Source organism: Lonchura striata, chromosome 4 (assembly GCF_050655825.1).
Source record: "Lonchura striata isolate lonStrDom1 chromosome 4, ASM5065582v1, whole genome shotgun sequence".
Taxonomy (NCBI): domain Eukaryota; kingdom Metazoa; phylum Chordata; class Aves; order Passeriformes; family Estrildidae; genus Lonchura; species Lonchura striata.
The window spans coordinates 63,093,323-63,119,349 of record NC_140706.1 but is presented as its reverse complement, the minus strand read 5'-3'; the positions used below and the strand labels follow the sequence as shown (position 1 = coordinate 63,119,349).

Below are 26,027 nucleotides of genomic sequence, written 5' to 3'. Positions count from 1 at the left end.
TGATCCCAGAGCAGCTATTCACTTCGAGTGTTCCACTGCCAACACGAAATGCCTTTGGCACAGTGCTTAAGCCGAGTGCCCTTCGCCGTTAATTTAGTTGATGTCTCATTTTTTTTTTTTCTCTTGGAGAAATGCCTTTTGAAGTAAAACAGTAGTTCCTCGCTATTTTCCCTCTCCTTGGTAAGTGCCAGCCCTGTTCTCCTGGGTCTGTGGTTGCAGTCAGTACCGAAGCCGTTTACTTGCCATGGGGCAGGCCGGTGTCGGCAGCGCCCTGCCCTGCACAATGTGCGCTGCGCTGCAGAAAGCCGCTTCCCCGTCCCGCTGCAGCTGGGGCTCTGCTCGGTCCCGGGAGGCCCCGGCCGGCAGCGGCGTCCAGGTGCGCGGGGCGGGGCTGCGGCTCGGCCCGCCCCCGCGGCACCCGAGGCGGGACCGCTGTCTGCCGCCGCATCCCCGCCGCGACGGGCGGCTCGAAGTCGGCTTAGTTCTGCTCCGCGCCGCCGCCCGCTGCTCCGGCACCATGTCCCTCTGCAGGGCCGCCTCGCAGGCGCTGGCCGCCCGCCTGAGCAGGGCTCCTGCCGCCGCCGGCCGCCTCAAGCAGCGTGGTACGCGGGAGCGCCGCGGAGCCGGGCCCCCGGGATGGCGTGGCGGGGCGCGGGCCGGGCCGGGCGGCGGCGGAGGGGACGCGAAGGTGGCGGGCGGGGGCGGCGTGCGGCCGGGCCAGGTGCGGCGGCGGTGGGCGGCAGCCGGACACGGCCCGCGTCATCCTGGGCTCCGGCGCTGGCTGCTTCAGACCTCCGCAGCGACCCGCTGGGCAGCCGAGCCGGTCCGAGGTCCGCTACCCCCGCCCCACGGCAAAACGGGCCGCTGCTGCCTTCCCTTCCATATAAAATAGCGGGAACATACCCCCCGAGAGAGCAGCCGGAGCGGCGGTGCCTCCAGGGCTGCCGGCCCCGGTGCGCCACAGCCACGGCTTTTGGCGCATCAGGGGTTGTGTAACCACTGGCAAAAAAATTCTGCCAGCCGTGTTGGGCGATGGCAGCTTGCTGATCACTATCCTGCTATAGCTAGCAGCCCCGGGGGAGGGGGTTAAGGACACCCTGCTGCTGAACGAAAATGTAAATGTATGCAAATCCATTAGAATGCCCGGCTATTGGAGAGCAGTCTGAGAATTGTGTCATGAGGCAGATAATGCTAAACATAACCTAGCACACGATGGCATCGTTTTGACATTGTGATTATTTTGCAGCTGTCAATTGTAATGCGCAGAGCCGTTTTATTTTTTATGAGGGCTTTTTCAATGAGACATTTCTCATCTGGGATCAAGTCACAAAATTCCACAGAAAGCTTTGTTGACAGGAGAATTACATGTGTTTTTCATGGGTCTCTTTTTGAGGTGTACAGATGAATCCAAGACTGTAGTAGGAATCAGTTTATAACAAATGAATGGGTAGCACGGCTGTTAGAGTTAATATGTATCCAGTCAGGTAAAAAATAGTGTAATTCTACCTCTTTGCCCTGTTGGCCAATTCATGAGATGAAGGGTATGTATCAAAGTGTCAGCAGTCTGAGAATGAGAGAACATGAATTCAAATGAAATAGATTTTTTTTAATTTCCTGTTACTACCCTGAAGAGAGAATTCATTACTTCTGCTGATCAGAAGGAATAAGGACAGATAATTATTTTACCTACCCTAGTCAGGAACTTTTCTACTTTTGTTGTTGTTGTTGTTGTTGTTGTTGTTTTGGTTTTTTTAAAACATTCCTTAGTCTATATAGACTGTGCCCAGTATTTAGAAGCTGATGGCAGACAATGTAGTTCACAGAAAAACCTCTTAGGAAGAGCTCAGCCATGGAGCACCATACCCTGTGTTGTTCAGTCTTAGAATACATCAGTATACATCAACATTTGTTTTATAACCTTTTTGAATAATCCTTTCTCACACAGAGTTCAGATTCCATAATTCTCTTTTGGATCATATTTTAGCAGCACTTTACATCAATTTACCTAATGGTTTTTATAGCACCTCCTCGACAGATGTCATCTGGGAGTGTTCCTGGCTCTTCTAGAGACAGCATGATGATCTATCTCCTTGCTGGTGTTGCTGCTTTTGGTGGTTTATTTTATGTAAGTGTTTGGGGATGGAGCTGTTTGTGCTTTCTGAGCCAGCATGGTATAAGTGTGTTCTCTCTTAAAGAGTATGGTCAAAATGCAAACCATTAATGAACGTAGATATTGTAGCATATAGCTAAGTGCAGCCTAACTTAGAAATCAGCTTAAGAGAATTTAGCAAAGGTGAAAGCCTATTGCTTGCTTGCCTGTTTTACTGTTATTTTGATAACTGGGTCACTCTTAGTGGAAAGCATATTTAAAACTATATGAAAATAATGTGTCCAAAGATTGAGTAAGGCACCTGTCTCTAACCCCTTGCCTTGTCTTGTCAACCAGAAACATTAGTAATGTTTCAAAGTGGGCAAGGCAGATGTGAAATAAGCAATCTGAAGCTGCAAGGGGAACATACGAACCTTGTTAATTTGGGCACAAAAAAAAGACGATATCAGCATTAGTTACTTCAAGAAAGCATGTTGAAGTTTTGTAAGCATCTGCTTTTGTTAAACTTTACAGTAATCATTCTCTTCCCTGCTTCTAAATGTATCTGATGCTTCACATCCCTAAATCCTCCATTCTATAGCTTACTTCTAGCCCTCTCCCCCAAGATCTGAGATAGTGCCTAGCACACCCCAGAGAGATACATATTTCCCTGTCCCACAGAGTAATCCTCTTGAATGGTAAGTAGTTATTTGTTCAAAATATCAAACATGTATGATTGCATTTCTGGATGAATAACATATTCTCTTCCATTTTTTTACCACATTGCAAAAATAGAAGCCTTAACATAATTATCTTTTAAAAAACTGGTTTCAATTCCTGAAACACTGCAGCACTTCAAAAGCTGCATGGTATATTGTATTTGCTTTCTAACAATGGAAATATATGAAATACATAAATATACTAGTATAGCAGATTGTTAATTTTTTTTAACCTTGCTTAGGATAAATTTTATATGCATTTTAAGATGGGCTGTAGCACTTGCTTAAAATTCCTCCTCTCCCCTCATTTGTTTGGTAAATTTGTAGAGATGTAGCTGTAAATTCAGGTATAATTTCCTTTCAGGCCTACAGACTAGTCAGTTCATCCCGCAGCAAGTTTGTTGAACATTCAAATATTCTTCATGAGAGAACCGAGGGGCAGAAAAGCAATCCTTGGTCAAGGAAGGGTGAGTTGAGCTCCTTTGTCTTGTTCCCTGGGTACATGAGGGTTTGGAACAGATTTCTGGATTGTCTAATCAGGATTTGGCACTGTCCATTGTCCTTGTCTGAACTGTGTGAGTGGGAGTGAAGACAGAGGTGGTTGTGCAGTATTGTTCTGTTACAAAGCTGCTGCAGCACAAATTTTGTTAGTGGCCTTAATATTCAGGCAGTGAATCTGGTCTTTGATCCACCTGTGGAATCTCTTCAGATGGAAAGAGTTGATGTGTGAATTATATAATAGGTATTTGATTTACTGGAAGCTTAATGAAACTTGACTGAATACATAATGCTGTCAAAATAAATTCTGTGCTTTTGTTTGCAGTGGGGAGGAAAAGATAATATCTTTTTCAGTCAACAGGTTGGCTTCAGGCCACATGCCATCAGAAAATACAGTTCAATAGGGGAAAAAAACACCTACATTTAAAAAAAACTATTCTAACTTGGATCAATTTTTTTCCTACAACTTTGATTTTGTTTTTTCTAATTTAGGGTTAAATGAAAGGCAGGCATTACCTAAATGTATAGCAAATCCTTCCTTAGGTCTTCATACTTGAATAATTAGACCATGTTAGTTCAAATACTTGTAATGGAATGTTGTCCCTGTCTACATTAATTAGTGTTATAGCATTAATGTCAAAGGTATAACTTTGGCTAGCATGGCCTTGCTAGAAAAAGAAATTAGGAAAATTTCTTAAGCATCTTTATACATTTTTATTTGGTTACTATTTTAAAAACTAAATATAGTATTAAAGCCAGAACACTTGAAGCTCTTCCTTTTTTTTTTTTTTTAGATTTACTTCTAGGGAATTGAATAATATATTTATATATTTACATATACACAAAGAATAGGTTTGAATAAAGTATCTCAAGTTTAAATTTTGTTTAAACCATGAGACCATGGTTTAAATTGTCTGACTGTATAATTATTTCTTTAGAAGTTGTTATCCTTGAACTTCTACAACACATGCTTTAGTTTCAGAACATTAAAATTACAGATCTTAAGAATTAAATTAGTAAAATACCTTAATTTCCAAAAAAGAAAGCAGCTGAACACAGTATAGTTTTAAAACTCAGTTGTTTATATAAATACTGAGAATTCAGCCACAATTTGCAATTCTTCTTTGCCCCTAAAATAGAAAATGTAACAAGGACCAAAGTAGATCTCTCCTAGAGACCTGGTCTTCTGCTATTCAGGGCAGATGTAAGGATTACCCTTATTACATTCTGACTGCCGTAGTTGGGAGAACGGGGAAGCATTAAGCAAGCCTTCCAACATATTCCCAGTGATGTCAGTGTATTCTCTCTTTCCTCTTGAGGTGCACTTCTGCAAGGTACTGAGTTTTGGCCCTGGCCATGTTGGAGTGAAATACCTGAGCAGTACTGAGTGCTCAGCAACTGATTGTAGGTTATCTCAGATATCCCATCATCTGCTGCTTAATAAGTTGCATAAATGTCACAACCAGTGGCAGATGATTGCTGCCTCCCTTTTTATTGATAGTAAGAAGTCCAAAATGCTTCTAAGGCCATTCAGTGAATACAGCTGAAACTTGTTTCCTGTATTATTTTCAATATTTGACTTCTGAATAAATGCTCAGCCCAGAGTTATTAGCTGGACTTCTGAGTAGCTAATTCTAATTCACAGTACTAAACCACCGTTGAATCAGCTCCTTTTTTAAATCCTTCTTCATTCCCAGATGTGTACACCCAAAAGAACAGGACATTAAGAACGAGCATCAGTTCTGTTCTTACTTTTCCTACAGAATCCTCTGTGTGCATTTTTGAAAGAGTTAACACCCCTCTTCCTTCCCTTTTTTCTCCCATTCCTTCCATAGTCATATTTTTGTGTTTATCTTGTCACAGAGTGTTAGAATAGTATTGCTTTTCACAGAAGTGCCATTGCAGTTTCTTTCCCTGTGCATTCTTTAGAGTCAGTCCTTACACATTTTCACAGTAAGCATTGCTCATAAGAGCAGTTAAAAATTCTGTTCTCAAAGTATTCTGATATTTTTTTAGGGGCATATTAAATCAAGCTTAAAATAAGCTCTAAAACCGAGCTGGTAACCATATGAAGTGGTGGATAGAAAAGCATATGCCAAGCAGCATGTTCATGGCATATTTGCTGCCTATGGTAGAAGAACTTCCTAAGTGGAAGAACTGAATGCTGGAGAGCAGCTGATCAGAGATTCTTTTGATAGGATTTTTGTAATTTCTCATGTGGGGGAAAATTCTCCCCTTATGCCTGAACACAAAATGTCTATTACAGAGAACTGTATATAGCAAACAAGTCTGTCAAAACAAGAGAAAGAATCATTCTAGGGTTCTTTGTTTATTGGTGGGTTGAAATTATATTTAATGATATTTTAATTAATGATAACAGACATTTAGAAAGAGATCTGATAGCAAAATTTCTGTGGTTCTTTTTAACTGAAAGCTACTCTAAAAATAAGAGAGGGATTTAAAATGCCCCTGGAAGAAACCTGACTCAAAGTAGCAGTAGAAAATCTGGGACATCATTTGAGATGTAAAATGATGTTTGGCTTGCAGGATGTTCTCCTTGCTTATTTAGTGAATACTGAGTTTTGTTTTCCATTTGTTGTTCTTGTCCTTTAAGATTGTTCCCAATTTCTTCTTTTATAGCTAAGATTTTTCTTTTTAACTCGTTGCAAGCTGATTCAATCTTTCTAATCTATACTCTGCTTTTACACTTTCCAGACTTTCTAATCTATGTTCTGCTTTTACACTTTCCAGACACAAGGGAAATATCTTTCCAAACCTGAGGAAGTTAAATACAAACAAAGGACAATCGTTTACCATTGAGTACATTGCAGCCTACCTTGGGATGACTTTGTGCCTTCTATTGTAAAGCCCCAGTTGTGTGAGACTTTAAAAGAACTACCTATGTTTGCAAGGCCAAACCATATTGAGCTTATTACTGAATCTGCTTTGTAGAAGGCAGTTCTGAGATGGAGAAGCTGGCTGTTCTGAATTAATGCACTCTATATTTGACTGTCCAATAAAGTGTACTGAATGCTGATCTTGGCTGTTAGCCTGTTCTTTGTGTAATGAGTTAACGATTTTTTTTAAACAGTGTTTCCTTAAAGGGACATGATCAGGTTGCATAATGCAAAGTTTTGATTTTTACTGAGCAATGAATGGGTTTGTCTTGAAACCTGAACCAAAACTATAGGCTTTCACTGGCATGAGAATATCAAGAAATAAAATTGATCTGTTTAGTTTTTAAACAGATACAAAAGACTCAAACAAACTCTGACTGTGTCTCTTTAAGCTCTTTTGTTTCAATTCTCACATAGCTTACACAGTGTTACAAACTTATTTCCAGTTTGTTTTTTTTACATAGTGAGTCGGTTCTAGTGGTGAACTTGTGACGAACAGCTGATGAACAGTTATACTGTTGATGAACAGTATAACTTTTCCTTTGTGAACATAATGCTAGTGCATGTTTGCATGGTGGTTGAGCATCTATCTTGCTTTGTGCTGTTTCATGTTTTTCATGACTTGTCTCAGCTGAATTTGAAGTGATGCATGGCTGGGAAACATTGTTTTTCAGGTTCTAAGGAGTTGGACCCAAAGTGGTGTAAAAAAGTCTTTAAAAGATAGTTGTGAGCTGTAAAAAGAAAATAGTCGCTTCTAAGTGGTCATATATCTAAGAAAGAGAGCTCTGACCACTTGAAATTAGGAAGTTATTTTCTCACTTGTATAAAACCAAATGTCTTCTTCCCCACGTGGTTATTCCACAGAGTCATGCTCCCTCTGGCACCTGTGTGTGTACCATCACTGGCCCTTTCAGCAGAGTGGTTTCAAGCAACACTTGACAATGTCCTTTGTTATCCTTCCCTGCTCCCCCAATAATTGCTTTAAGCCACAGTTTCTTTTCGTATCACACTGAAACATGTTATGAAACTCAGTAATTAAGAATATGGTTTCCTCATCTTATAAACATAGCTTTTTGATGCCACATCAGACAATATGAGGGATTAATTATTGATCTTTTTGTTAATTCTGATGCCCAAGCCTTAGCTTTCCACTTCACATTTAAATGAGGATGATGATAAAAAGTAGTTGGTGATTTTTTTGTTGCATGCATGCATTTTACTCTCTTTATTGTATTGAATAAATTCTTAGAAGGTGATGGAGAAGAGGTGCATGAAGTCACTGAAGCAGAGAAGGCCACGGAAGAAGCTGATGCAGCAGCTGCTGTTGGACCTGCAGCACAGGATGAGAGTGCTGGACCCAGAGTAGAGGATGAGACTTCTGGGGTATCCCCAGAAGCTGGAGGGGAGCATGACTTACTGGCTCCAGAAGTATCCCATGCTATGGAGGAAGCACAGCAGGAAGCTGTTGCTAACTCAGAAGCTGCTGCTAATTTGGAGCTTGCTGCTAATTCAGAAGCTGCTGCAGTTCAAGGTTAACTTATGAATGTAGTTTTTGAGTGTGTGTGTGTTGTGGGTTCTAAAGCTCTGCCTCTTACAGAACATTAAGAACGAGCATCAGTGTTCCTAATGGGGTTTGCCCTTCAGTGAAAACTAACTCAGGCATTAACATTGACATATCATGAGCCTGAGGTAATTAAGTTTATTAAATCAGGGTCTCTGAAAGCATTCCACCTCTGGCACCAGAGTTACTGTCTAAAACAAGTAGAGTCAAATTTTTTTTTACTACCTCATCCTATTAAGTTGAGTTTATAATCTGATCAGTTAAACAGTTTCTTAGTGATCTAGTTCTCAACGGTTTGTTAAGGAATCTAAACACTTTAGTTCACTAGCCATTCCAAAGATATTCACACTGAATAATCAAATTTGTTCTATCAATGTAACTTAAACAGGATCTTTCATAGCAAAGAAAATGCTGCCATGGTTTCGATTCTAAGGATATATTAGATTACATTTTCACAACACAATAAAACATTGAATTGTTGTTAAACACTGAAATTGGTAAGTGGCAAAGCATTCAGTATTTTGAGCTGTTGGTGTTTGAAGTATTTTGGTTTATTGTGCTTTAAAAACTAATTGCAATAATGTAAATGCAAAACTATCCATAAAATGCACAAGATACAGGATTATAATTTAATTTGGCAGATCTTTAAGTATTTAAAAAAAATTTCTTGCTACCACTGGTCTTGAGAGGATATTTCTAAAACACAAATCAAACTGAGATTAAAAGTATTTTGGCTGCTAATCTATGGGCGTTTATCATAGTACCATCAAAGGCGTTAGCAGATTCTGAATGATTTTTTTAATGATTTCCAATCTTTTCCTTGGTGACTCCAGTGAGGAATGGATGCATCTTACTTGCCGTTTTAACAAATAAACTCGAGAAATAGTGCAGCACTTCTAACTGTTGAGTTTTATGAAAGGTCTAGGTATGAATGCAATTTTAATTCAAATGTGAATAGTTCCTGTGCTTGTCTCTGAAACAATCTATTACAAATAACATTTTAAAACAATACTTAGTCTGATCTGCTCTAATACATTTTATAGAAAGTAGAAGTAAGTATCTTGTGTGTGATTATTACTGCTTACATATGGAAATATTTATAAGGTAGTATTTAAAATATCTAGAGCCCTAAAAATTTCAATTTCTATGGAATATGTAGACCACTTCATTTAGAAAGGAAGTTGTCTGTTTTATGTTAAATTTGGTGAATTAGAGCCATTAGGAGATATGTTTAAAAATGTATTGCAGCATTTCTTGCTCTACCGAGCAATTGCAAAATTTCTCTTTAATTTTATAAGTACTTGCTTATGTCTGGAAGTGGTTGTGTATTCCTTTCACAATGCTTATCTACAAATAACTGGTAATTGTTGGATAAGGTAGGATCTTCTGTATGGTATTTCTGCCGTTTTATTGAAGAGGCTCTTCTCTGAGAAAGGGAAGCTAGGATCTTCCCTGAGAAACATGGTGCATAAATTGATTAGATATTAGGAATAAAGTCTTGTGAGGGTGGTGAGGCACGGGAACAGTTTCCCAGAGCAGCTGTGGATGCCCCATTCTTGGAGGTGTTCAAGGCCAGGTTGCATGGGGCTCTGAAGAACCTGGTATAGTGGAATGTGTCCCTGCCCTTGGCAGATGGTTCAAACTAGATGGTATTTAAGGTCCCTTCCAACCCAAATCAATCTGTGATGATTCTGTGATTAAGTGTGAGGATTTCATTATGGACATTTTGACATCATGTACTTAGTGATCACTATTTGATAAGAAGAAATAATGGCTTGTAATTGTTAGTTCCTGCTGGTGTTTTCTGAAGTGGAGCAGCTCTTTGGAAATTACTGACTTCTAAGATCTAGTATCTCTGGCAGCATAGTTACTGAGGAAATAGCACTAGAACCAGACTTCTGTTATTTCTGTTATTTTGTTATATGCTGAAAGTTGTAAGGGAGCCTGAGGGTCATCCCAGGTGCTCCCTACCAAACCTTGTTGCAGTGGTTATTCTTGGCTGGGTGGTAAAGCTAGCAGAAACAAACCTTTGGCATGTAAAATTGTTGAGAAATTGAAGCAAAGGAGTGTTCTTGCCTGATCTCTTGGGTGTTCCTGGGATGTTATAGCTTGCTCCTGAGAGTAGCTGTCCTGTGCCATTGGTCCCCAGTGCAGATTGCTGTGAACAGCTGCTGCTGACAGGTGTGACCAGGGTGATGAACTCTGGGGACGCCCCCATGGTTCACATGAGGTTACACTCAGTGTAACCCAAGTCCTGGCCTGGAAGGCTGGACAGGCTTCTGCTCCAGGTCACCTTAGCACTCCCTGCTCCCTCGTCCTGGTCCTGCCTGCAGAAGAAGAGCAGGCCCCCCGAGCAGTTCTTCCCAGGAGTTCCTGACTGTGGGAAGGAAGGCCATCAGCAGCACCTGGTCTGACACACAGGCCTGAACCAGCATCCCTTTCCTTAAAGCTACATAAAAACTAGTTTCCATTGCCACCATGCTTACAAGAAGATGGGAGTTTGTTTCAAAAGTTCTCTGCTTTCTCTGTACCACTTAGTTCATTGTCTACTTGCAGCCAACAGCTATTGTGTTTAAAAAAATCTAATTAAAATCCTTCTGGGTATAACTTTCAGTTTTGCATTTAATCATCTTTATCATTCATGTTATCTCCATTTAGAATAAAAAAATAGCATAGCTCCACTTTTATTGAGGTAGAGAAGGATTTTTCTTTCAGAACTTTGGAAAAAAGTATGTATTTAAGTAACTTTAACTAGTTTTGTTGGCAACTTGGTATTACTTCTGCAGATGAAGGTGTAAGTATTTTTATTGTTACCAATGAACCTCTGCTTTTTCAAGTGCCGTTGTTTCTTTTAATCTATTAAGCTTTTTCTAATGTTTGGCAGTGCCAGCTGTGAAGGAATACTTGTCTCCAGCTCTTGTATACAGATAATGTAAATGTATCATTGTACATGGATGTGCAAAAAACCCCCCACCCAAACCAAAACAGATAACAAACAAACAAACAAAAACCCAACCCAGCCTTGGAGGTGGATGCTTAATACTTAATCAGGGTAATTTCCATTTCAGGCACTTAGCAATTTTACCTGCCTGGAATGTTCTGCTTGCCTCAAGCAATTTGTAATCCACAATTCCAATCTATAATTCTGTAAAATACTGTTACCAAAATAAGTACTAAACTATGTTACTCTGTTCCCAAGGTTTTAACTTCCTCTAAATTATAATTTTCTCTACCTTTTTATTGCTTGAGCTGTCACTCTTGGTTACCGCCTGATGCTGGTTAAAATCATGTTCTCCTTCTAGTGTACTCTGTGTCTGGGACCATAAATTAAGTTTTTCTTCAGACAAACCAAATGCTGTAAAATTCAGTGATTGGCAAACTGCTATTTGGATTAGGCAAGATTGTTGCATCTGTGACTTCTGGTGTTTGGGTTGCTACCATAAATTCTTCTCCGACTCTAGTGTTGAGACTTGAGGTTTTGGCCTTATCTACTCAAGTAACAGAAGCAATTAATCCCAAACTGTGCTTTTCCAGACTTCTTCTTGACTTCTCTAGCATAGGCTTTTTTTCTATCTTTAAAGTATTGAAGGGCATGGTCTCTTCTCTGTTTGTTATTTCCAAGGCCATTTGACTGAGTGACTGGATTTGGAGAGGATTAGTGTGTGAATGTGCCAGTGTTTTCCATGCTAAGCTTCACATGCACAGCAATGGCAGTTGTCTGCAGCCTAGAGAAACAAATGGAGGCTGCTCTGGACAGGGGCTGCTGCTTTTGGGACAGGACTTTTGCTGACCCCATCATACAGTGATGCCAAGCGGACAAAAGAACCCGATATAATCAGTGCACAGTGGCTTGGCTTCCTATGTTACCAAATTCTGGGTGTGCTGACACTGTTAGTAGTTAGAAAATTACTGAAGAGTCCTCAGAGTGATTTGCAATTGCTCATACTTATTCAGAGGCTTTCAGAATGATATTGCTCAGTAGAACAGATGCATCATTGTAGGCATCTGTTTGTGTGAGATGGAGGAATAAAGACTTTTTTCTCTTTACTGATTATGATAGACTGATCTAGCTAAATTAGACCCTAAGAAATTTAATTATGTAAATATTATCCTATGGGGGAAAGTATCTGTATCTGGATCTTCTGTTGGGTATTTCTGTTTCACATTTATCACTTTCTTTTACCTGTCTCTTAGACTGCTGCACTTATCTTATATCTCTCTGACTGCCATACACTGGCCACTATTCTCTTCTTCTTCCTCCTGTTTTTCCTTCAGAAATCAAAGTTTTAGATGAGTCATTATAGCATAACTGTAAAACCTCTGTTGGAAGAAAGTGACCAATATTTAGAAAAAAAATTCTGTAAAAATTGTGAGTGTCTGAAGACCCCAGCTGGTAGATGGAGAGTCTATTCAGTTTTGATCAGCTTAGCCAAAAAGAATTTTACAGCATGCACTGGGCTGGGAAGGAAGATTTTGGTAAAATGGAAAAAACCCTGGAAGTTCCCAGCTGAGTGCAAACAAGTAAGTGGCGGAGAACAGCTTAAAGTAACTATCTTCCTATTTGTCTATTCTAGAACAAGGGGGCAAGTAGTTTCTCAAAAATGTTTGAAGGACATACAGTGAATAAAAATGCATAAATGAATGTCACTATTAATGAGAAAATAGATGTACTGCTTTTCCTAGTATTAATAGCTCATTGTCAAGACTAAAAACCCTTAAAATAACTGTATGTATTTAAACTGGAAAGCAACAACTCACTTTGTACAACAAAATCTGTTAGCATTTAATGTACTGTACATAGTGTTACCTGTGTTTGAAATTTTCCTGGAAGTACAACAACTTGTTAGTCTCCTGCTTTAGAGAAAATATGGCAACAGGCACCCCTTACTGTTTTCCTGTGGTGGCATTTCAAACCAGAATGGGAATGATGGAGATTTTGGAGTTAATTTTTGGGCAATGTTTCCTATAGCAGAGAAAAACATCCTTTTCAAACAACAACTTTGCTCCTTTAAAAACTATGTAAGTGGATAAAACTTGGAGCATTACTCTGTGTGAGGAATGTTAAAAAGAAGTCTTAATTAGAAGGTTTTTTAGAACTCCTGTGATTTAATACATCACATTATTAGGGTGTTTTTCATACAGAGAGTTTATATTAACTTGTGCTAGCTTTCCCTGTGATCCATTCCCATCAGTATCTAAAGATTGTTCCATGTTTACAACAAACAAACAATGTGAGTTACTTCTCATTGCTACAATTCCGTGCTACAGAATATAAAACAATATTCTTGAAATTTTATGAGGTATTATAAACTATTCTGGATTAATGTGACATGCACTGTTATGCTTTTATTGTGACCATTATAGCCATCTCTGAATCTTTTTTTTATCATCAATTGTAGAATAAATTATCTTCAAGGGAATCTTCTGGTCATTAGTATGAACTAATGAGGCTTTTCTTGGGAACTAGTGACCTACATCAGGCACAGACAACCTGTGATATCCTTGGCTGATTGAACATGTTTCTCTTTCTGTGTGGAGCGATGAAAATTTTTATTCTTAATAATGGTCTTCATAATGACATGGTTTAGGCTCTCAACTGGACCTCATGGATTTTTATCTGGATTACAAGAAGGAAAATATGTCATATTTGTGTAGTGTCAGGTTTATTAGAAATCCCAGCTTTCCTTTGTTCATCATTTTCCCAAAGATCTTGGGCTCTGAGCCTTTGATTTGTGTTCATGCTAAAGAATAGCTGGAATGCCAAACTCCTGATGCCCATGGGCTTGAGTGAGGCCTCCTTCAGGTTGTGTCCGAGTAACAGCATGATCAGGCCAGGGTGGTTCCACAAAGAATTCATCAGTTGCCAGCCACTACTTCCTATCCTGTGCATTCAAGGATAGGAGCAATCAGACTGAAAAATAATCAGTGATTTTCTAAGTAATTGTTCTTTCCTTGACTCTGTTTGGAACTGAAAAGTTTATTTTTTCCTGTGTGGAGCTCAAGTGCTGATTTTGCAGTACTGTAGAGAGGCATTAGGTCAACCACCTGATACCCTTTTTTCCTTTTTAAGTCCATCGTTTAGGTGTAAAGTGTTTTTCCTTTCCAAGCAGTATGTTGAGAAACTTGCTGTAGCTGGTTGGAATCCTAAATGTTCACTGAATAAAATGCCAGAGAGGAGAGAGAGAACATTTCAGATGGTCCTGAGTGACATTCCTGCTGATGGGATGTTCTTGGTGTACATCTGCAAGCCCTCCATGCTGAACTCCCTGGATCTTTCTAGCCAATGGCACCTGAAGTACTTGGTCATGTTACAGAGACAGCTGCACAGCTTTGCCTATTTTGTCCCAAACTGGCTCAGTGATAATTATTTCCCCCTGTTCCTACGTGGTTCCCCTGTTCCTGATGTTGTTTGAGCTCCTATGAACAGAGGGTGAAGGTGTGGAACCCAAGCCAGCCATGCTTGGGGTTACAGGTGGCTTCTGGTGAAAGAATGTGTCTTGGTTTGAAAGGACAGGTATCTGCTAAGGAAGGCTCCTGCCTTCCTTGAAATGGAAAAGGTAAACCCCCTCCCTCCAAATTATTATAATTTTGAAATTAAAAGGCTCTCAGGCAAAGATATGGGAATAGGAATAACAGCTCTTTACTGGGAAAACTAAAATATACAAATGGAATTCAACAAAAATAAACCCCTGAGAGAGTCAGAACACGACCTGACACCCTGTGGGTCAGGGTGGTGGCAGCATCCCATTAAATGGTGGCTGCAGTGCTCCTGCAGTGCCAGCTGTGCTTCTGTTGGAGCAGGGATCCTGTAGAAGGGTGGAGTTTTCTTCTGAAAGCCCAGTAGTGGTGTAGATGGGTCTGGTCTTCCTCTGGGAATCCAGTGGCAAACAAAGCTGCTCCTCTGGGAATCCAGTGGGAAAAGGCTGCCTGTGGTGTTCCAAATCCAATTGTCTCCAGGTAGGAATGCTTGGTTCCTCCCCCTGGGCAGAGCATCTCCCAATGGGATGATGTAATTTTTATCAGTCATGCAATGACACTCAGTGGCCCATTAACAGAAGATATTTCCCAGGGGGAGGATTGGTTATGGAAGAGATAAAGAAAACTGCCCAATGAACAGAAGGTAACTGCCCCACCTCCAACAGATGGCAAATAGAGTACACACATATTTACAACGTAGGACAGCATGGAAGGGAACCTTAGCTGTCACCACCACCTCAGAATTTGTAACAATTTCCATTTTTCCTAAGGTTGATGGAGCCAAAATATGTGAAGTTGCTCTTAAAGCGAATCACAGTTTCTTGCTGCTACTGCTGTCTTCTCCCCTGGATTAGATCTGAGTGAGCCAAGTACCCCTGCTTCTTGGGCTCTTTCTTGAATTACTTTTCCAATGTGACAGAATTTGACTTTTTAAAAGTCACTTATACTCCACTGCCAGTTTTCAACTAGCAGGTCTTTAAACTATGAAAATGTACCAGGAATATTCTGCTCTGCTTCTCTTAACATTTCAGGGGACATCCCGAGAGACCTTCAATGAACCTGACTGAGGAATGTTTCTGTAAACATTCTAATGTAAGATGGTCTCTAACAGGCTTTAAATAAAATACTGTTTGTAATTTCACAATTCAATTTGACTTTCCCCCTCCTCCCGCCTCTTTGGAATTAGTGTGTGACATCAGATTTGCTTGATATTTTAAGCAGCCTGTACTTTGCTTTGTACTTCAGCTTTGATTTGCATGCTCCAGGTGGATTCCATTTGTATGATGCTGGCTAACTTGTGTTATTTTAGCTTTATAAAACCAAATTCTTCTGCAAAGAATATTTTTAAAGGAATTGAACCTGGTGTTTGGCATTACAGATTCCAACCTCATCTTGACTGCCTAGAAAAAAAATTCTTCATATGAAAGATATTACTTCAAGTAAAGTGATTTACTCAGAAAAGTGTATTTTTAATTATCTTTAAAAATTGCAGGATACAAGTGGCTATTTAAATTTTTTTGTTGTTGTTTCTAGCTGGAATGATCACTTTTAAATGAATCAAACAATTAGGATTAGAATCAAAATATATTAGCTTTAAATGTATTGGTAAGGAAATGCAAAACTGAGGGAAGAAATACAGGCAGTACTCCTGACAAGGCTGGGGTTATCTTCTATGATCTCCAGCCCTGCTGGAAGGAATCCCTACCTCCCTCAAGCAAGGAAAAGACTGAGTACAGCTTTCATTTTAAAATCTGGAACAGCTGTCTTCTTCATCTGTATTGTAAACAAGGAAAACATACTTAGAAAACCACTTAAAAATACAAGGTAGAAGTTTAAAATCCAGTAAGATTAAAAAAAAATAATATACAAATTAGTTTCTTCCACCTCCTCGCTTCAAGGTCATCTTATATCATGTTTTCTGATAGGTGGTAGGACATGATTTGGCCAGTGTGAGCTGGCCAAATTTTGCACTAGAGCTTTACATCCCAGACAAATCTCCAGGCTCTTTCTGCATAAAAACTGCCCCAGGAAAGTTGGAAAGCTTGTTTTAAAAGCTTGAAGGCTTTTGGGGAATAGGCTATGCAAGCAGTAGGATCTGGGTTCTGGAAGTCAATGCACTTGCATGGGGTTTCCTTTATTATTAGCAGAAGAAAGTCGATCTGGGTATGTAATTTTTTATTATCAGCTGCAGCAAAGATGAGTCAGTCACACAGGACACACAAGTCCCTGCTTGTCTTGCCACTCTGTTCTGCTGAGCTCACGAATATTCACACAATTCAAACTGACCATCGTGAGCATGCAGAATGACCCTGTATTTGAACTGTTTTCTATTGTAAGTGCACAGAAGTGCACTATATCTTTGCACTCACTCTCAGGGCTGCAAGTTCAGCACTTGTAAAAATTGTCTTTAAAGACTGCAGGAATTACTATTTTATGTAGAAAGCAGGTTTTTTTTTTTTTTTTTCCACTGAAGTGATAGGGATAGTTTCCTAAAAATTACATTTCTAGTTGAAATGTTGGATATGGTGCTAATAAGATACTGGAGCTTCCTAAATCTGCTGCTTTATTAAAAAAAAAAAAAAAAAAAAAAAAGGCAAACAACTGAACAGAACACAAGCTTCCAGAACAAATCCACCATTTTCTTTTGTCTGTAAAATCAATTTCCTGTTCTGTATTTATTCAACTTAAGCCAGATGTGTTTCCACAACAGAAATGGTTTGGTATTGCATTAGGTGCATGTGTAACGTTGCCCAGTCATGTTCTGTTCCTGCAAATGCAATTCTCCAAATGGTTATATCCTAAAGCAGAGGAGCTAAGAACTGCCTGAGAGTGCCTGTAGCTGTCTTGGGCAGGAGCAGGAGGTATTTTCGTTGGGATTCCCTGTTACACATCAGCAATGGATATTGCACAGATGTTATACACTTTTTTTAATTTTTTGCTATTAATATAATACCTTGTATGAAACTGTGAAGTATACCTTCTATATACTGTAGAGTAATATCCTGTAAATTCTATAGAATAATATCCTACTAGGATGGGAGGAAACACAGCACACCAAATGAAGCAGGAAAATTGTGAAGCCATTTAACTCCAGTGCTTTTGATGAAGGATATGTGTGTGCAGCGGGAAGCTCCCCCCAGAGAATTAAGAAAGAGCCTAATCAGCCACACTTTTGTGGATATGAAAAGAAACAAAATAATTTTTGGCAGGCTTTAAATTGTATAGGTCAGTATGGAATTATCCCTTGACTGAGATCCATTTGGCAGGAATGGTGCAAGTGGGTGTTTTGGTAAAGATGTCAAGGAGCTGGAGGGGTATTGTTCTAAAAGGATAATAAAGCAGCTGGGCATTCAATGGAAAGAATAATATTAAATACCATGTGTCCTCATTGCAGAGAAGCAGTTGCACGATTCAGATTATTTTGTTCACTTACAGCCTGTAGAAATTGTAAGAAATCTGACATAAATAGACAAAATGGATCATAATCATCACTGCATGAAGAAATGCAGGGTCTTCACGTTTTCAAACTAATCATCATTCAGGAAACGACACAGAACCAAGTGAAGATGCTGTAATTTCTCTACAAATATTTTGAAAAAATAAAGAAGCTTAATATTTTAGTATTTGAACTAACAAAAATTAGGAGTGATTTCAGTTACATCCATTATTTGCTGCAGAATTCATGACAAGCTTATTAACAGTAATTGAACAGACAGAAAATCCTTCATCCAAGGATTATGGAAAATGAGTCACCATTGTACCAGGCAGAGATTAAAGTATCTTGTATAAAATAGGGTGTTACTGCAGGATTTTACATGGAGCAATTGCAAGAGATTAAACTGGATTGAAAAAATATGAAATGCATGCAGATTTAAAAAAAAAAAAAAAGAAGAAAAAAAAAAGAGAGGGTGTGAATAGCACTGGGAAACAGGGAAACACAAAGGAGAAATGCCTAAACTTTGTAACACTTTGTGCCACCAGCTCAGTAGCAGAGGGTGTGAGGGCCAGTATGTCTGATTGTCTGATGCTATCATGCAGAAGGACCCCATGTGACAGTCCCAAATATGAGACTGGCAGGGGAGTTCACTCTGGCTTTGCCCTGGGATCACAGCAATTCCCTTGGACAGAGAAAAACGTGTTGGCCTTGTGAATGGAATACAGAGAGTTTTTTCCAAGACGTGTCCAAACCACCAAAAAGCAGGCCAGGATTTGTGCTGGTGGCAGATGAATGCTTGGGGTAGCCATCAGAAGGCTGGAGACTGCTTCCTAATCCAAAACACTAGAAGACACTTGGACAGTATGCAGTATGACAAAGAACAAATGCCAAGATGATCTTCATCAGCCAGTCTGAGACTGTGCTAGAGATCAGGGCTGAAGGAGAGTGACCCAGTGCAAGCTGCCGTGAGCACGTGCATTGGGACCAGCAGCTACTGCCATGTTTCTCTTCTCCAAAAGACCTGTGTCATCTGGAACGGGGCTCCAGCCACATGTTCTCAAGGAACAGATAGGAAAGCCACTTAAGTACAAGATTTGTAGCCTAACCAAAGGCAGTTTTGTATATAAACATGCTACACCCATTCTACAGACGCAGGTTTTCAAATGCAATGCCTGCCACAAAGACCCTTTGTATTTTAGGCAGTGACAGCTACTCCACAGAGACATGGATGAACACCTTGGGAGGAATCCACATTTTTTTGCATTAGATTGCTTTTCTGATAGTCATAAGGAATAATTCAGACCAGAGACAATTTTTTCAGTACCAGTGGTTAATGTTTTGTTTTAAGGCAGGTATTTATGTAGACGACAAATAAATTCCCATCCAAAGGAAATGAGGTTTGGTTAAAAAGTAGAAAAGACCATGGTGCTCCCTCTAGCTGCCTACTGATCTACTCTTCTTAGTGCAAAAGAAATTAAAACACAAGAAAGAAAAAAAAAGATTATGTCCTATCAGCCAGAGAAAGAACTTTTGGTAATATAAGCTGAAAGTTTGATGTTACAAACTGAAATCTAGCAGCTTTTTACCATAGTGAATATATGACATTACATCAAGTATTGCTTGCTGTAAAATATCTAAAATTCCAAATTTCAAAAGTACTATTTCTATTGCATAGCTTTCTCCTATAAAGGTGAAGTGCCAATTCCTGAGCTTTTATTTTTTTGTTGCTTCTTCAAAATCCAGAAGGCATTCTGAAAAGTAAAGTTAAATAATTGATGTTCAGAATATGTTGTATTTAACTAGCTGTGAGGTGATATTTGGGGAAAGGTATGGGATGCTAGCTCTATAAAACTCCTATTTGCTGCATTTATTGAACTCCTAAAGAAGCTGTTTCCTTACTGTGTTTAATAGACAAGTAGCTTGGTATAGGATGAAACAAGAAAGAGACAAACCTCCTACTGAGCAGTTAAAGAGTGCAATGATTGAGACCTCTGACAGGAAGGTTAGAAGAACAGGGTACAAGATAATTTACTGAAGTAAAATTTAACGTGCAACTGCTGGGTGATGTGTTCAGTTTTCCTGCAGTGTATCTGTATAGAGACTGCCTATTACTAAATATTACCTATTACAGGCTTTTTATAGAGACAGATTGCTTTATGCTTAAAGGAGTATGGAAAAATGGCTAGTTGGCCATTGCAGCCTGAATCTGCAGCCTGATGCTAGAATATTTTTACATTAAAACTATCCATGGTGTCTTTCCAAGGTTATGTAGAGTGTAGATGTTATGTCCCATGAATTTGACACAAATCAGAAAACAAAGAAACAATATCTGTAAGAGATAATATATGCATTATAGAATATTTGCCTATGCCTAAATACATGAAAATAGCTACAGGTTAATAGTTTACAGGTTTCTGCTCCAGGGCTGAAAAGAGGCAGACTTTCCCTGGAATTCCATTTGCAAAGTTTTATTTGCGTGATAAAATTTAATTATCTGATAGATCCTGTTGTCTTCAGCTACTTTAAGCATTTATGTTGGGCAGGTACTTCATGCTTTGTGCGCCTTGGTTGCTCACCCTTATTTATGATGGTGAATGGAAAGAGGAGACAATTTTTCTGATTTGATTCATAGAAACTGTGAGTAAAGTCTTGAATGTTGCAGCTTCTTCTGCCCATGAGGAGAACTTAGAAAGTGACAAGGTAGGAATAGCCTCAGCAGCTCAAGAGATTTCTGATACAGACTCAAAGAGCCAGGACAACGATGCTGAGGAGTTGTGGCAAATTTCAGAGGGTGCAAAAGATCAGCTGGGTCTGAAATGTTTGTGTCAGTGAAATGCTGGTGGCTGTGTGCACTGAACCAGCTGCAAGAGCATGCAGAACTCAAGTGATGCATTGTGGCTGCCCATGATGGCTGTGTTTGGCATCTCAGTGTTAGCAGAAAAATCTAATTTTGAAATTATGTGTGGTGCAGTAGAAATAGTTGCAAAATTTGATTGTGGCAGTGTGATGAGCTCAGTGCCCTGCTCAGTAAATGGCTGGATATGAACTTCATTAAGAACAATAAATTCTCCTTGTGCTGCATATAACACATTTTTTCAACATCTGTCTTGATTTGAAAGACAGAATTTTCTTGAATTGCATTGGTGTAAAGAAAAATATAAGTGCATGTGGTATGAATAAAGCTTGCAGTGCTTTGGTGCAACTGTAAACAATCTCATATTGCTATTGAAGTTGAGTGATGTAATTGAATGCAAAGGAATATGTGTGTTAAAATCATTACTGTGGAGATTTAAAGCAGGAGTTTAGAAGTTTGGCCTCTAAACTCTTTTAAAATTAGAATGAAAAAGCTAAAAGGAAAAATGTCTGCATACCTAATACACCTTTCCCTTTAGTCCAAGGACCCTTTGGACTAAGGGAAACAACTTGCTTGACTATTTGTCATTGGACAATTTCCAGTGTTTCTTATTGGTGTTTTGTCTCCATTTGCAGTTTCTGAGGAGGAGAAGACAACTGAAGAAGTTGCTAAAGAGCCCTAAAGGTACACAGTACACTTGCAGCATATGGTTTTCTGCTCTTCACCTATCTTTTGTTCTCAGTTAGTGGCAATTGCAGCATGTGGTAAATGCACATCCACTGTTATGGTGAATTTTTATTTCTGCTCTCAGCAAAAAAGAACTTTATTGAAGTATTTCTAACTTATTGGGAACCACTGCTGGTATCTTTAAGGGGCTAGGGAGCAAATCCTATATAAATTGTCACACTGTGTATTTATTTATAGATTTATCTTAGTCCCATGCAAACTGGATAAAGATCTGAGAGTTTTAGCTTTCTTCCAAGCAAAAAAATGTTCTTTGGATATCTGGTTTCAGTTATATGTGGCTACTGGACTTCTGGATTATTGTTCTATACAATAAAGCAATAGTCCCCTGAACTATTTTATTTTAAATAAATTTTTTCATTATTAATGTCTCTGTACTTTCAATTTGTGCTAATGAAAAATATTGAATATAATATTCTTACTATTTTGCTAGTGTCTTTCTCATGTGGCTTTATTTATTTTTTTTTATTGTCAGAAAAGTTGCAAGTGTGTGCCTCTCAAGGTTTTTATTTTCACTCAAATTGAAAGCTAAGGGTACCAGAGGGTACCACATCAGAAAACCAAATAACCAAGAAATTCTTTCTGCTCTGGAACACATAAATGCTGTGGTATAGACAAGGCAATTGAGTTAGGAATATTTTTTTATTTTCGGTTTTAAACATCTGACAACCATACAAATTGTTGCTATTCCAGATTTTGATTTAGACAACAAATACCCTCTATAGCCAACTCAATTAATGAGGGCAGAGATGGTAACTGAAAAGGGTGGGGTGTCAGGGAAGGCAAGCTGTAGGAAACATCTTTGATGTAGCAATTTGAAAATAGATAAAAAGATAGATTAATCTCCTACTAGTGTACAGGTTCACTCAATTCTGCTTAAACTGCTTGGACTCTTTTTGACAAAAAAATTACTTTTTATGAGTATAGCAATGCAAGTTTACAAAAGGAACTCTTTATTGACTTTCAATTTGATCTTGTTGGCAGGGGAAAAATGATTTATGAAATATTTTACTATTTGGTGCTGGAAGATTACTAGCTGTCATTTGACCAATTTACAAATCTAGAACCACAATGCATTCTGACTTTGCCTTAAAACACATTATACTTTTTAAGGAATTCAAGGCAAAGAAAATTAAATTAAAAGAACGTTAATGTGAGAATCAAATCACTATCTAGTTAACTTTTTTAAAAAAATATTGATTATTTGGTGAAGGGATAGAGGAAGTAGTAATGGATTAAATCCTCAGATAAAGCCCTAAGCTAATGCTCAGAGCATGGCTGAGTAAATAGGTTCAGCCACTCTACTGAGTGTGGCTATTGGGCCCATATTGATGCTGCTATGGAACCACTTGTATCAGTAGCCTCAGCAAATATAATTGGTTTACTTTGTGCTTAAAGTTAAGGATGTAACTATTTGCAGAAGTCCAGCATGCAGGGGAATTCACTTATGCCTGAGCAATGTGGATGAGATGAACATGAGGGATTCCTTGAAATTAGGTATTGGTGATGGCAACAGAGTAAGTTTCTGTAAGCTGTCAGATAAGCATGATTTACACATCAGTGCTGTGTATACTCTGTAATTCAATTAACTGGTAACCTGCAGTCAAATTCACAGTGTGCTTTGAATGTTTGCAAAGAAAACGAATCTGCTGAGTGGTGTCTGTTGCTAAACATGTTTTGTTGCTGTTTCTTCTAAATCAGATTTTTTTTTTCTTTTCCCCAGTAAGCAGTGTGGACACCTTTGGAAAGTTTAATGCAAATATTTGTGGCAACCAACCAGCTGATTCCAGTGTGAAACCTCATCCTCTTCCTTGAAGACATAAAAGAAACTCTGCAGTTTGTCCCACCACACATTGGCCATTATGGCCAGTATTCAGTGCTGCAAGAGATGATTTGCGTTGCCTAGAGAAACGCTTCTGTGAATAACAACTCTGCTGTAGAGAGTAGCATCCAGTCAAGCCACTCAGCATGTCCTAAATACATGGCTAAGAGAAGCAGTAGACTTAACTAAACCATGCCATATGAACTCCTTCTATGTCTTTGTTGTCCTGCTATGTACATTGATTCCTTACTTTTGGTCCAAACTATCGTGTGTAGTTATACCTTTGTAACATTCCATGCTAAAATGTAAACAAAAGGTTGTAAAATCAAGTCAAAATATTACAAAACTACCTGTTAGCATTTTAAAATTGGATCACAGGAAAAATAACAACGTATTTGCTCCTGAGTTTGGATTTGTGATTGTAAGCATAGGACATCTGGCTGCGCATGACCTAATTTTCCCCCTGCATAAATATTTCAGATCCTACCACTCCTTGCACAGTAACATCCAGGAGTAAACATTTTAAGGCTCCTGCTTTGGGAAGAAAACCTGTTTGCAAGTAGTAGCCATAGGTACTTCATAAGTGGTGGCTGGCTCCTGCCTTGGGTGTGCTGGGCTCTGCTCCTCCCAAATCTCATTCAACTTGCTGTGGTCTTTCTGTGTTGCTCTGTCTTGGCAATGGCATATACTGGTAGTGTAACAACATGAAAGTTTGGTAGAAACTTTCAAACTGGTACAAATCACAAGCCCTCTAGGCCATGGCAAAGCATGTCTCTAACCACTTGCACACAGAGAGCAAAATCCCTGTGAAGGACTGTGGAACAGGTGTTCAAATGAACAGGCATTCTTAGGGACTAAGAAAGATCGAAACAGCTAAATAGCCTTGCTTTCTCAGTATTAGCTTCATAAAAATTACATTTATTATGAATAACAGGTTTGGATGCCACTGTGCTCCCAACCCTCATGTGCTACATGCACGAGCATGCATCTGAGACCCCATTTCAGCCACCACAGAATGGCAATGATTCTATACCATAGCCAAATAAGGTATATCATGTACTATTTATATAGAAAGTGTGTTGCATAAGGTGTGTCTGACTCTTTTCTCTTCAAGAAGAAGTTTGGAAAATGTTGAAAGGGAAACGACAGCATTATGACATTCCTACCCACAGCACAAAGCAACACATGCTCCTTCCCCCATCATGAAGCAAATTATAATAGTGTTCCAACAAAGATATAGCCTGTTGCTCCTGGACCTACTTAGGAATAACTGGAATAATGCAAAGGCAAAAGCAAGCTCCTGAGCTTCAAGAAGACAAACCACAGCCTTCTGCTTAAAGGATAAAGCCTCTGTGATTAAAAGCAATTTTTGTAGACCAAGCTACTGGAATAAAAATCTTAGACTGATATTTTGTTGGATAAGAGTCTGTATTTATCTTGTAGATTAAAAATGCTGTGATGGATGTATGCACTTAAATTTTCTGTTTCTTCATTTTCACAAATTTCTAGTAAAAGAAGCTATTTTAACTGCATCTAACAGTAGTGTTTCTGAAATGGTAGGCTTTTCTGAATGGCTCTTTATCTCTGGAACTGCTCTGGTACATGGCAAAATATGTTAGCCCTCTGGAACAGCTGCCTGAATGACTGAATCACAAACTATGGTTTCCAAAATGTAGGGTTTTTTCATCCTTTCAATTTCAAAAAAATTTTGAGAGTCCCAAAACAGCCTGTACATGTGCTTTATGCCGGAGTTCCTCTTTTTTTGCTTTTGTATTGTTTAGGTTTTCTTAATTAAAAAAAAAAAAAAAAAAAGCTTCAGCACTTAAATATCTTAGAGTAACAACACTGATATTTTGCAATTCGCAGAGGTCTGGCCATTGTTGATTCAGTCTTGTTAGTATGGAGTCTGAATACCATATAAATTAAAATTTTTCTGTCCTTCACTTTCAAAAAGAGAATTTTTGAGTTGCTACACAAAAGCTGTGATGAACCATGGAAAATGTTAAAAGATAATTTTGAGATGGATCATTAAGGAGAGCAATGCCACAGCAGAGAATAGACATAATGCAAGACTAAAGGAGATCAGAGGAAAGGTTTGGTCTTGAAAATACACCTCACAGGCCAGAGCAAAGCTTAAGATTCCAGATTTTATCCAAACTTCACATTGCTCCTTTGCTGTCAGCAACTATCTATGAAAAGAGCTGGCAAGGATTTTCACCTCCCTCCAGTGCCACTTAGTCCCTCTAGTTCACCTCTCTGAAGGGTGACAGCCTGTTGCTGCTGGCAGCTGTTCACAAAGCTGAAAATTCTGGAGGTGATGAAGTCCATCTAACAATTTCAGGTTTACTTTTCTGCCTGTGTTGATGTAGGTACAGAATTTCAATTTTATTTTAATTTTCTTCTTCAAAACATAAGACAATTGCAATTAAAAATCATAATTCAAACTGCAAGCTGGTACTCGGCACTTGGAAAATCTGAGTGAAATACTTTAATCAAGATTTCTTATGTCTGTGCAACAGGCTTTGATGTTGTGATACTACTTTTTTAAATCTGTTTTTCTGGAAAAGAAAAAAAACCACAAAAACTCAAAACAAAGACAAAGAATTCCAACCTAGTGAAGAATGTGCCTTGATTCTTTTCCCCACCTGGTGAGCTGTTTCTGTCAAAAAATTTGAGCCAATTAGCCACCCCAACTTCAGCTTTACCAGGCAGATGGGAGAAACACACAGTTCCAGCTGAGTTATGGATGAAGAAATTAGTAGCTAAAATAAGTTACTTGTAATGCTTGGCAGCATATAAGCAAATATATGATGCAGCTCTACAGAACTTTTGTGGCTGCAATCACCTAGTGTAGGTGCTGTTTTCTGCCTGTGGGTGGTTAGGAAAGAGTGAGAGGAGAGCTGAGAGGACAGAGGCACATAGAGGATGAG

At 39.0% G+C, this 26,027-nt stretch overlaps 1 protein-coding gene across 1 annotated transcript; it reads left to right on the top strand.

Moving 5' to 3' along the window:
- The first annotated feature begins 390 nt into the window (after positions 1–390).
- Positions 391–24,568, top strand: MGARP (mitochondria localized glutamic acid rich protein). Its single transcript, XM_085578209.1, has 6 exons — positions 391–602; positions 2,022–2,125; positions 3,173–3,275; positions 7,453–7,734; positions 21,167–21,215; positions 22,999–24,568. The coding sequence occupies exons 1-5, from the start codon at positions 518–520 to the stop codon at positions 21,211–21,213; spliced, it is 621 nt and encodes a 206-aa protein (XP_085434335.1). The 5' UTR covers positions 391–517; the 3' UTR covers positions 21,214–21,215; positions 22,999–24,568.
- The last annotated feature ends 1,459 nt before the right edge of the window (positions 24,569–26,027 follow it).